Source organism: Cariama cristata, unplaced genomic scaffold (assembly GCF_000690535.1).
Source record: "Cariama cristata isolate BGI_N322 unplaced genomic scaffold, ASM69053v1 scaffold10588, whole genome shotgun sequence".
Taxonomy (NCBI): domain Eukaryota; kingdom Metazoa; phylum Chordata; class Aves; order Cariamiformes; family Cariamidae; genus Cariama; species Cariama cristata.
In genome coordinates, this window is record NW_009633010.1 from 116,350 (window position 1) to 129,560 (window position 13,211).

The 13,211-nt window shown below is 36.8% G+C and overlaps 1 protein-coding gene across 1 annotated transcript in view; it reads right to left on the reverse strand.

Moving 5' to 3' along the window:
• SORBS2 (sorbin and SH3 domain containing 2) overlaps positions 1-13,211 on the reverse strand; it is an 84,300-nt gene that overhangs the window by 63,197 nt on the left and 7,892 nt on the right. The window contains exons 3-4 of the mRNA XM_009706585.1: positions 11,642-11,668; positions 10,558-10,679 (exon numbers count right to left, since the gene is read on the reverse strand). Of these exons, the coding sequence (XP_009704887.1) occupies positions 10,558-10,679; positions 11,642-11,668 (149 nt within the window). The remainder of the gene's footprint in view (positions 1-10,557; positions 10,680-11,641; positions 11,669-13,211) is intronic.

Consider the following 13,211-nt stretch of genomic DNA (forward strand, 5'->3'; position numbering starts at 1 on the left):
TACACATACCAGTCTATATTGATTATGGTATCTTTGCTTACAACTACTGGGCTGTATGCACATTCACACTACTGAGTCTCACCAAAAAAAGTTTCAGAGCTGTGTTGCAAGAGTTAGGAATGACAGCTTTTACATGCCTGTTATTAACGTTATTTTTTTTTAACAGCATCCAGAGCACTGCCAACAGATCGTTGACTTTCCAGGTGACTCTGTAAGTTTGGGCTCAAAATACATTTTATAGAATGCACATGAAACTTGAAAAATATATACAATTTGTTCTTCTCAGACTTGAAAATGATAGCATGCTGAAGTATTTGTACAAAGTTTGAACACTGTTGTGACCCAGTAAAACTTTAGTCTCGGAACATCTCTCTGTTTTGTAATTCAGCAACAAATTGCTCAATGTAAATGAAGGCTTTGTTCTGACTTATTTTAATCATGCAGATAATCTCAAAAGAAATAAGAAGTGATCTGGATTTGACCCAAATTCCATACCTTCTTTCTACCCATATATGAGTGTAGTAAGGTACAGAAAAGCAAATGTATACATAAAATACCTAATCACACGCTGTTTTTTTTCCTGGACTTAACCAAGAGAAAAGTAGCAGGACACTTGGGTACTACAAGATTATTTATGAAGTTCACTCCTGTAAGAAACTGTGCTTAGGAGAGGAAAAGGTTAGTTAGGGGAGAGAAAAACAGTGTCATGCAGTCAGTGGTCATGGCTGAGGAAAAAACTGCGTTAAATATTGCCAACATTTACTACAGATTTACAAGTTATATTATTGAAACCTGTACCTCAGTATAAACTAAAAATGGTGGTTGTCCAGAGGCTACAAACTCCACAACCTGTACGTTGCTAACAACATTTTAAACAAATCTCTTCAAACTCTACAGATTGCTTGCTTTTAATGCATTTGGAGCAGATACTTATCAAAGGTACTTTCATTTATTTTAAGCACAGTGTTTGATACATCTTAGCTGACCATACAACTGTGCAACAACCTAGTATCATTTTCCTATTACCAAATCTGCTATGCCAATCATATTTTTTAAACAACAGTTGCAAAACATACTGTCAGACTGCAAACACAGCAAACTACAAACAGAATACTTGTCCTTGTAACAGGGTAACAGACAAGTCTGAACTCTTATCCCCTCTGACAACCTGTTTGAACAAAATGGAGGAGGAAAAAAGGAAGCATAATTACATGAGAAGTGGCAGCAGTGTTGGTTAAGGTGGTGCCATCTGACACAGCAGACATCTGGCTCAAGGTTGGGGAAGGTGTTTCAGAGCAGTCAGTAGGATCATAGCTACAAGTCTGCAGCTCATCTAGAATGGCTGTGGAGGACTCACTCACTGTGCGGGAGGAGCACTCGCTCATGGCAGAATCTGTGCTTACAGAGGCTGTTTCGTTCCTGTGGATAATACTTTCAGAAGCTAGGTATGGGCATTTATATGAAAATTGTGAAAGGGCTGGGGTTTTATAAAAGCGTGAAGGCAAAAAATCATCAAGCGTTGGCAAAGAATATGGTACTAGATGGGTGCCACTGTCTGGTGAGAAAGAGGCTCGGTTAACTGGTACCACAGGAGGAGGAAGAGGCAGTGGAGAAGCTTCTGTTGCTGTTTGTCTGTGTGTCTGTGAAGCATTTACCTCCATCACAGGGGCAGTTACTTTCTGGTTTCCAAGCTGAGATTTGAGGAAAAAAAATAAGAAAAGAAACAGATTACCAAATGAATAAAAAACTTTTCCTTTTGCCTCTTGCTGTGTGTAGGAGAATCACAAAAGCGTCAGTTTTTCAGCAGCCCGAGGAAGTTCGCATTCACATGGATTAGGAAATAAATCAACCACGCTCTATATTAAAGTAGGAAAACATGAAATGAATGCATCAAATACTAGTGGAAGCAATGCCAGAAACCATAGTGTGCTGGGGATGAATATTCGCAATGTACTGCATATATTAACAATCTCAGTTGCACATCGAGAAGGTTCATGCTATTTTATTCTTTACGTAATTACGAGGCTAGAGAATGTCATGTTCAGTTTGTTTGTAAAAGGAAAAAAGGATCTGCAAGTCTGATCTCTGTAAATGTTGCTCTCTTTTTTTGTCAAAGGACAGGTATCATTTTGAAATTAACTGTAATATACAGATGGGCAGGACTGCAAGCTAAATGGAAACACTAATATTGAATGTTCATATGATCTGCAAGCAATAGGTTGTGGACTTTTCTGCCTCTTGTGACTGAATACATCTTCTCCACTGCCTCTCTAATAAAAACGTTTGGATCATCTTAGAATTTCCAAGCACCCTGGAAGCACCCTGCCAGCCTACCAGATCAGGTGTACGCATAGGAGCCTTTTAGACATTGGAGGACACAAGGATTGTTAGGGTAACTGGTATAAATATGAGACGACAAAGATGGGGAGGACAAGAACAGGACAGGGATGACTTCGTACTGAAACAAAACACACTAGTTGTTTGGTTTCAGCATAATTCCTTACAAGTATAAGGGAATGTCCTCATGAGAGTGCTTCTGAAAACTCCCACACAATGTATGAGCTTTATATTCTGTTATTTCAAATCAGTCGCAGGACACTGGGTTCAAACAAGTCCTGAAACTGGCTTTTTGCATCTGCAACTTTTTGAATTAAAGATACATGAAAAGCGTGTTGGCATCCAGTCTTTCTTAAACAGCTGCACAAATCCTATACTGCCTATTAGCCACAAGTTTTCAATCAATTCCGGAAGTATGTCAAAATGCTGCCTACTTCAGCACTAATGGTTTCAGTTGATAGAGCTGAGGAACTCTGGAATAGCTGAAAAGAGTGTTCGGGAGTTTAACTTTATGTAAAATATAGGACAGTAAGACACCATACACAGTAATTACTACTTAGAAAAGCAACATTTACTCATAGATATCACATTGTTACCAATATTATTATGGTTATTTCCTATGCTTGGAATAGGCAGATACAGATGTCTTTAATAATTCAAAAAATGTTTCAAGCCATCAGATTAAAATGCCATTTTGGCATTTTAATCCAAAATCTGAAAATATCTTCTAAAGTCCTTATGGAAGACTTGGAACACAACCCAGACTGTGCTACTTATGAGAGGTCACTGGGGGTCCACTTCCATAATTCTTGCTGAGATGAACTGGAATTTACACAAATAACCTTACTGAGGTCAATGGGACCATCTCTATGAATAAGCATTTCAGAAAAGAATCTTAAGCATGTGAACAGATATCCATCACTTGTTCCAAATGGTTCAAAAGAACATTTTGGCACTACTGGACCTCTGAGGTACACAAAATAGCCAGAAAATGCTGTTAAAATCTGCAGTTAAAACTGGGAAGAAACTTAGTCAAACAGCTTAAAATTCAAATCTTATTCACAGCAAAGTTTCAAAGCTACAACTGAAAAAAAAAGAAAATCTTTCCATAGAGTAAATCTGAACAGATTACTTCTTAATCAGAAAATCAATAACTGAGTGTATGACTGTAAAAGGAAACATTAATTTTAGAGATAACTAATTTGCCAACAGAAACTTCGAAAGAACAATGGAATACTATTAAAATAATTTCATGAAAAGCAATCATATGCAGATGTGAAACAGCCAGTTACACAGCATAGTATATCGGGGGTTTAAGATGTCTGCATTTACGTACACATATAAGAAACAGTAATTTCACCTTCACAGAACCATCATTCATGATGAATTTCATCATCCATGTCATAATTCAAGATCTCCAGCAAGAGACATGAGCCAGATCATAATGCAATTATGAGGCAGAGTCAGTACGAAACTCTGAAGTTCTTGAGACCAGACATCCACTCAGCAACCCCAGAAGAAAAGTTACATGTGACTGAGCCAAAATATGTAAATTTATCTCTAAATTGTTAAAATAACTGAAAATTTTGGAGACTTGAGAAATCTAGTAAGCCTTCTGGCTTCGAACTGAGAAGATTGCCTGCATGCTTGAGAAAAGAAGGGATGGACAACACAAGAACAGTTATTCAGGGTGCATCCAGAGAGCTAGCGAAATTGAGTTCTTAAAGAACTACATTCATTGTGTTTGGTAAATAATAGCTGATTTCATCAAGCCAAATTCTTAAAAAGGATATAAAGTTATCACTCTTACAACATGGGTAGAAGGAATGCAGCAATTCTAGGTATTGATTCCCAACATGAAGTCTCAGCTTTGTAAAGTAAAACTTGAATATTCTGCCTGGTTCTAGAATTCTGTCATAGGTACAACCATCACTCTGGGAAAAAGTGCCTGAAACGGTGATTTAAACGGCATTATTTAAAAAACCTGATTATACCATGTAAATAAACATGGAGTGTTGGTAAACTCTAAACAGATATGTTTGGCTACTACTAATTCATATTTTTAATCACTGTGAAAAATGTGAGAAGGACAAGGCTGAATGCGTTCCAGAAAACTTTTAATACCAGTTCCATTCAGCGTGCTTCAGGTTAGCTTTCTTATTGTTGTAGCGCAAGAAACGCTAGCAGAAGTCAGGGGGATTAAATGCCAAACAAGTACTTAATCAATTAGAATGATGAAAACCCAGTTAGACTACATAATTATCTTGGATTGTGGAGCAACGCCTCAGAGAAAGAGAGAAATGTCATCACAGTCTTAAAGTGAATTGAAGGTCTCAAGTGCAGCTTTCTGCTGGTCCTTAGAAATGTTCATTTTCCATCAAATAGTAAAATGTCAGGCCTGAAGAACACAGCTGCTACCCAATTCACATGCAATAGACATGTGACCCTAGTATGGGTTTCAAAACCAGTCATCTATCATTTTAACACAAGATTTGTGGGGAGTGGTGTGAGATTACCAATGACACCAAAGTGCTGGCCTTGCTTCAACAGTCAAGACACAGATAAGGAGACTCAGAGATAAGTGAATCAACTCATTTTGTTAATACATAGCAGAGTTTAGTAGTCAACAATCAAATTACACCCATACGCTTGCACAAATGGGTAAAAATACCTCTTTATTTGTTAAAAGCTGATGTCAAAATCTCCAACTGATGCTGCAACTTATATTCCTGTGCCCTTTTTTATTACCTAGCCCTCTTATTCTAAACTCAGTATAAGAAGTGGAGTTCAGCCCTCGTGCAAAACCACATTAGTGATACAGAACTTAAAAGGAAAAGTATGTGCTCGATTTTCTTTGCTTGCTGTCTGTCCCCAAAACACTGAAACCTGTTTTCTCGCCCTTCTACATCACTCAATGTATTGTCAATGCCTAACAAACAGTAATGTACTAGATAAACCAATTCAGAAACAATTTTTTGAATTCCAGGCTTATTTTCCTTGATTCACTTGTCCACAGCTATAAGGCTGGGAAAAGAAACACTTTCATAAACATCTAGTATAGTAGTTTTCCTTCCTCTAGGACACCAGGACTAAACCAAGTGTTCCCTTATTTGTGGAATTCAAACAAACAGGACAAATGCTTTGCATCCTCAGTTTTAAAACTGAGAGCAGTGTCTAGAACAAGAGGACACTTATGAACCCAGGAACAAAATGAACATAAAAATACCAGAATTTCAGCAGATGCAGCTCAGAATTCTTCATCAGTTTAGAACTTTTTCTTATAAGAAATTTGGACAACAGAATTTACCTCCATCAGTCTCATACTAACAAATGGTAATTTCTCTGTTGAAATAGATTAGATTATTTCTCCTGTATCTGCAGTATAGTACAGAGCAGCAGATCTCTTGAGACTGTAATAATGTAAAAAAAATAATACTGAGTAACTTGAATGCCTCTCTTTTCACATATACTTTTAAGGAGTTTACAAAATGTCACTTGGTGAGTCATACTACACTTCTGCTTGCTCCTAACTCTGAAATGAAGTGCAAACAGGAGCACAAACATAACAAGCTACATTAAAAAATACTGTGAAACTGTTGTACCTGAACTTGGACCGTAAAAGCTCTCTTGGCTGTACTTTTCCATGCTTTGTGACATAATATAGTTGTACATGTTCCCTACATACAAAGATACCCACACATGGACAGTATTTCTCATTTACAACCTCTTAAGGAGTGTTGATTAGCCGATCTTACCTCATTGTCCTCCACACACATAAACCCAGATACAGAGGGAGAGTTGTTTGTTTTTACAGCACCTTTCTAAATGTATTTGTTTTTTGAGAGTTTCTGTGGCAGCTTTGAACATTGCTGGTGGGCCTAATCCACAGTCTGAGAGCAGCCCTAAGAGGATACAGCTTAACATAACAACCTATGATCTGCATATACAAAAGTATTTTAACTGGTGTACAAAGTCCTGTAGAGTTTTCAGATCTAAAACAATTGTAAAAATTAAAGTACTATCAAATATAGTACCCTGAACGTTAATTTGTCTATGTAAGAGAAATTGTGAACTTTGTAATTACCATGAGATAGAGCGCTAAAGGGGATCATAATTTTTGGCATTTGTTAGAACAGTTCCAAGATTTCAACCAGAGATCTGAGTCAGAAAAGAAATCTTCTTAGATACATAGCTGTAGCCTTTATTTCTAACTGTAGCCCATGGTATCTTGTCTTTGGGACCTCACTTGATGCAGAATTTTACACCACCTCACGTGCTGATTTGTACTCTAGTTTTAGGTATGTATTTTAACACAGAGCTAGCAAAACCCATTGGCTCCATGACTTGACAGTGATGCCACATACACCTCTTCATACTAATGTTTAGAATTTATTTCTAAGTTGAACATCAGGGAGGATGTCAGCTGAATTTTTCAGGCAAGACCTCAATAAATGGATGCAGTTTGAAAAGATGGCTACATTCCCTAATGAACCCTGTGATCAACTGAAATTTTTATCATTTTATTCAAAGAAACCCAGTTGCCAAATTTCTGATCATTCTTCCCACACACTGAAACCAAAGAGAAGGCAGAAAAATAAGTGTAGAATTGCCAAACAAGTCACAGCTACTTTTCTGACTCTTGTCAGCTCATAGTGAAACTAAAAGAGATTCTAAAATAGAAAGAAACTGCAAAACATGTTTTGACTTTTAAAATTCTAAAAAAAGTAGCTAGAAGATAAACTATTTTTAGTCATTCTGATTAGAGTTTGAGTATTATTCTGGATCATAAAAAAGGTATTTCCCCTAATTCTTGTTAGCTGTCATAAAACTACTTTCTGTTTGACAGACACTTCAATTTGTCTGAGCATATATAATGTATCATGTTGCTAACAGGCCGAACAACTATTTTTAAGTGAAACAAAAATATAGACCCATAAGTTGTATTGGCCACACCTATACCTGTTTTACTGTCTGACCATATCCCTTGATGCCCATATTTAAAAGGCTTGACAGCCTGCTTCCTGTAATCTTCATACCTACCCTACCGATCAGAAAAAGTCCATGCTCAGCCTACATTACTGTTTCTGACACGATTTCTTTACTGTGGCTTTTGCTTGAACTGACTTGTTCCACTTGACAAAAATCACTGAGTAGCAAACTGGTTCTTCTCAAGGGTAAAGCAATTTGTTTTTATCAAAATATTCTACATTTTATGTAGCCTAATAGAAGGGTTTAAGATGACAGTTTTGTCTCTAATCTTGAAAGGGACAAACGTGATTAATTCTTCGGTGCTCCCATTTGTTAACTGAGTCAATTCAAAAGGAGCACTGCAAATTGTTGCCATATAATTTCACAGAGCTTTGTTTTGATCAAAATTTTTACCTGGGAATTGAAGAGGGGAATTGATGTATTACAACTTCTAAAACTATCCTGTAGCTAATGCAGATGCTTGTGGCTTCCAGAGTAAAGACCTGGTTGAACGTGATGCTCTGAAAGAACCACAGTCTGAGAGAGCAGATGTGTTACTACTATTGACAACAGGGCTGTCAACAGACTTTAAGTTTGCAAGATTGTGCCGTATTCACTTCAGAGTAGCCCCACTGATTTCAGCAGAACCAGACAAACACAAATACACCATGATGGGATCCTCACTCAGACAAAGCTTTGAGGCAGGTAAGCCTAGACCTATAGCAATCCCTACCTCCAACCAAAGGGTTTTCAAACTCAGATAAGCTGGTATATTGGTAGATATACTAGAATAACTAACTTTTGAAATAAAAAAATCTTAATGTGACTAGGTAAAGCAAGGTAGAAATGAGAATGTTTATTCAGAGCTTTCCTTTTGCCTAGCGTGTGTTTGCTGCTGCTTTACCGCTTCCCAGCTTATTTTATTTGACCCGGTAACTTTCTGAATGGCGATAAACCCTGACCAGACTCCTCTGGACCTATACTGTGTGCCTGATACTCCCGCTTCTCCTAGATGAGATCAATGTAGTTAAAGAATTTTCATCTCAGTAAGCATAGGGTATATGGGAAGCAGAGAGACTTAAAAGTTCAGTGCCTTGTGATGCTTCATGTCGAGGTGGTTGACAAAGGATTTTATCAATCCATTTTCTTCAAAAAGTGCTATTGTACAGGACACATAAGAGATAGCAGTGACTAGCCTTGCAGAAAGTGCCAACTGACAAAATATATTTTTTGGTTGCCCTAGCAAACTGGCAGAGCTGCATTTCTAGAACCCTCCTCAACCCATCCCTTTTCTATCCATACTTGATCCTTAAAGCACCTATAGAAGCATAATGCTTTAATGCAACCCCCTCTAGGAAAAGCCACTTAAGCAGATGCATGACTTACAACTCACTAATTTCCTACTGTGCATTTGCACTCCATAAAGTCACAGAGGAACAAAGAAGTCTACCTTCCAGCTCAGCTGGGTTAAATTCTTTTTTTTTTTCAATACTCCTCCAAAAACTTCAGGTTTTGTTCAGTTCTGTTTTGATCTATGTGACAGGTAGTTTTACCCAGAAAACACAAGGTCTAACTTTAATAATGTAAGTATAACTAAACAGACAGTTATTAAGTGATTCATGAATGATCTAAAATAAAAGATGGAAAAATTAAATATACCACATGGCATTCTGCAGCCTGTGAAGAAGGAAGAACTGTAGACTTTTGTCCCAAATCCTTTGAAGACATCTTTGAAGTGTCTGGAGAAATACTAGGTGGATGTTCTTGGATTTCAGGCTCTGCTCTATTGTCAGGGATGGGAGCTATCTGAATGGAAACAGATGCTGTGTGTATCTCAGGCACGGGGTTACAGGTGGGTGAGACAGGCCTTTGTGGAAACACTGGTTCTTCAACAGGCTTGAGCTGTTGCTGTGTATTACAATGAATGCTACTTGCTGGGTCACGTGTCCGGGTTAATTTCAGGGTAGATACCCTACGTTTTTGAGACTGTTGCCTTTGGCCTTGATGGAGACTAGTACTAATACCAGCTACTGTGCTTGTGCCTGCACTGGAGATTGAGGTCAGTGGTTTAATGATTTTTTGTGCATAGGACACACTTGTGTTAGATATTTGAGAAGACATTGTCTTCTGGACAGACTTCTCATTAGTGCAATAGGCAGTATCTGTGGGAAGGTGTTTAGCTGGATCAGTTGTTACTGCCTCGAGATTAATTTCATTCTTGTGATTAGTTACTCTTGCTTTCTGAAAACTTTCTTTTCTAGGGGGTGGCAGAGGTGCCTTATTTGCCAAAAGCATCCACACAGAGCAAAATAACATTGAAGAAGAAACAGAAAGAAATTAAATGTTAGCAGGAGATATAACTCAGTTTTACTTTTATCTTTAAATAAAGGAACTAGCAACTTAAGGGGCTTCATCCCAACATTGCTTAATTCAATGGACAACTGAACTGGTCAGGTTCCCACCACCTTTTGCTGTGCAGGGCTGTACAGCTTGTGTTTAGAAAGCCAGATGTTCCATTTGTTGAGAGTAAACTGGGATCAGAAGGGAGCCCACAACATTTCATTTTCTTTAAAAAAAACAATTATTACACTGAATAAGAACCATTACTGTGAAATTGCTCAGATATGTAAGTAATCTCCAAAATGTACTCCATGACCTTAGATAACAAGCTATTATTCAAGGGTAACACACATATATAGAACACACAGAGCCTCTTAAACCTTTGAATTAAAATAATAACAGAGAACAGTACTGATGGTATGTTGATTTTTTTGGATAGATAAGTATGTTTCCAAGTTAAGTGTGTTTTTTTTTTTTTTTAGCGTGCTCTAATTATGTTGTTCTGCAAAACAGGCAGAAAGATTGTCTACCTTATAATTAATAAACATTTATCCTCAGATACTATTTTGATGACTAATGCATTTCTCCTAGTGTAAAATATTAATACCCTTTGAAGTCTGGGAACACTCCTAGAAAGCTTTTATTTGTGTATGACCTACTTTTATTTAGCTGGCTGTCTTGTTCATTGAAAGCAATTTCTGGTAATTAACCTGGAGGCACGCATCCTGTGTGGAGTATATTTTATCTATGCAGCAAAACAATTTGCAACAACTCGTATGAACAGGTGGATCTGCGCTATCTGGAAGACATCAGGACAATGTTGCATAGAGATAGCCCATCGATACGTGCTATCCCCCAAGAATAACCCACACATAAATGCCAAAGCATGAAACTTGCTGTGTTCGGTTTTACCTGAGTTGGTGATTTTTTATCCTGTAGATTTGGCCGCACGCTCCTAAAACCTTTTGCTGTAAGAGATGAGCTGCTAGAATCTCCATTCAGTGTCTCTCTACTTCCATCGTAAGATCTCCAAGCTTTGGTGAGGAAAAAAGAATAAAACTATTTTTTTGTGATTAGTAGATCTCTATATTGCTATCATCATAGCAACCCAGCTATTAAACAAACTGTGGAAAAGTTCACCTACTACACAACTGACACTGCTGCCGTTATCACCATGGAAGTTATAAGCTGCCACTTTACAAAATATTTATCTTTAAAATTTAGAAAAGTCAAGCATTGACAATACTGCTGGTAGCAGTTTGATATCTCCCCAGAACATTCATACAGACAATGGATTTTAACCTTGGGAGTCCTTTTCAGAGGTTGGTGCTTCAGCCCCTGTATAAAGCAGGCTGAAGTACTTTCACAGATTAGGTTCTTGAACTTCACAGCTGCATCAGATTTTGAAAAAAATCCCAGCTCACATAAAGGTAATTGGTCATGGCAGTTTCACCAAATTTCACCACAATATCCAATTAGTTGTTCCAATAATGCATCTTATTTCCAAATCTGAATGATACTTCAATTTTCCAACCAACCAACCATGTTTTGTCTCTATCCTTAGAGCTGAAAAGCCCTCAAGGCATTGTCCAAACATAGAGGGAGATTTGAAGACAAAATATTATAAGAGGCTGGGAAAACTAACACATTATGTGAGCAGGCTGCTAAGTGGGGTGGGCAGAACTTGCAATCCTCAGTAAGGGACTAAAAATGAAATAGTTTGCGCTGGTGAAGCTAAAGGTGGCAAATTACCAGTCTGTATTCTCCCACAAAATTCATTTTCTGACAACATATACTATGTTATAGGAAATAGTGCTTTCAAATGAGATATGAATTTGAGGTCTTGACCACTTGCAATTATTATTACAATTCCAGTGGTGCTTTCCTTAAATAATGTGGATGTAGAGAGTAATGAAATCAAATAAATGGAAGATTGTTATAATTCATCCACTTACATGGTATTACACTGATGCATAAATGACAGTGTTTTATTTACCTGAATCTGGAGACTGAGATTCAGACCCTGAAAAAGAAACATCCAATATTAAGTTGTGTTAGAAATAAAACTATGATGACACAGGTTGAAAAATATGTAGTAGTCTTTTTGTTCCCTCCTGTTACCTAAGCACACCTCAGGACATTAGACCGTAGGTAACTCTGCAATGTTTATTGCACAAGTTCTACAGAAGGTTATAGTGTGCAGAGAGTTACTGTTATTTAATGACCACTATTTCAGACATCCAATAATAAACAAACATTTGCTGTGGGTTTTTTTCCAGTAAATACTGTGATATACTACCATCTAAAAGCTAGATATCAAAAGAAGTATCATTCCTTTAAAATGAGTTGGAAAGGTTTAATTCAAAACCAAGGAAGATGCCTACAGATTCTGTCAAGATTTTCTCTCCCCCTTCACACCAGAATGTGTGATGCTTTCTTCATCACTTCAAAGCAAAACACAGAAACTGATACATACATGCTGCCAGCACAGAACAGATTTGAAATTCTGGTGGTTTTTTAGACTACTTAGAGTTATATTAGTGGTTTTTCTCCTAAACAAACTAAAATTACAACATCCCTAAAGAAATTCAAAATATTTTTAATGTACAATAATTATACTACTAAGAGCACTCCTTATCACTAATTTTAAGTCCAAAGCAAGACATTTAAGCATGCAATACAAGCCTCTTAATGACAAAAATTTTTTAGAAGTGTTGCTAAAAAATAAGAACCCAATGTTTTCTTAAATTTACATACATGCAGTAATACCAATAACCTTTCCACTATCCTTATAAAAAGTAGCAACCAACTTTTTAATTTGTTTCATAAATTCTAACCGTTCTTATTCCTGGGGATTAGTCTTATATTTCAAAAGATCTACAAAAACAAAGACTTTATCTTGCAATTATTTTCTAGTTCATTCTTTATGCAGCTTCCTATATTATACTTGTTTGGTGTGAACACTGAATGTTCACATTGGTGTAAATTAGTCTACACCACTCAAGATTCTTCACTGATTTATACTTACAACTACTTAATTCACCAGTGAAGCTGGGCAGCTGACATCCATTAAGATTTAATTTTGCAAAATCAGACATGAGTAATGCTAAGATGCAGTTCTGCCTATCTACTGAATATTCTGCATGTTTTCATTGTTTTAAACATTTTTAGGAAAACATGCTTGATAAATGATTTTTTAAATTTAATCTGGTTTCTGATAATCATTTTACAACAGCATTCAGATTCTTTTCCTTCAAGAAGAGTTTTTAAAGCAAACTGCAATAAATAAAGTTTGTAATAAACAAAACCTACTTTTCATGCTATGTTGTCTTGAAAAAAACAGGGGACACGAGACCCAAAATAGGAATCAAAGGCAAAATTAATTTATAAATAACTGATTTTTCCTAAGTCTTCCTAATTTCTTTTTCATTAATGGCGACTAAGTGTAGGCAGAGAGAAATTAAGACTACTTTTTAAAGAGCATTATAGAAGTAAGTAACAGACCTTGTCAGCGGAATAGAAAATACGGTTACCCTTCTCCTCCTTGCAGAGTAATATTGCAGGAA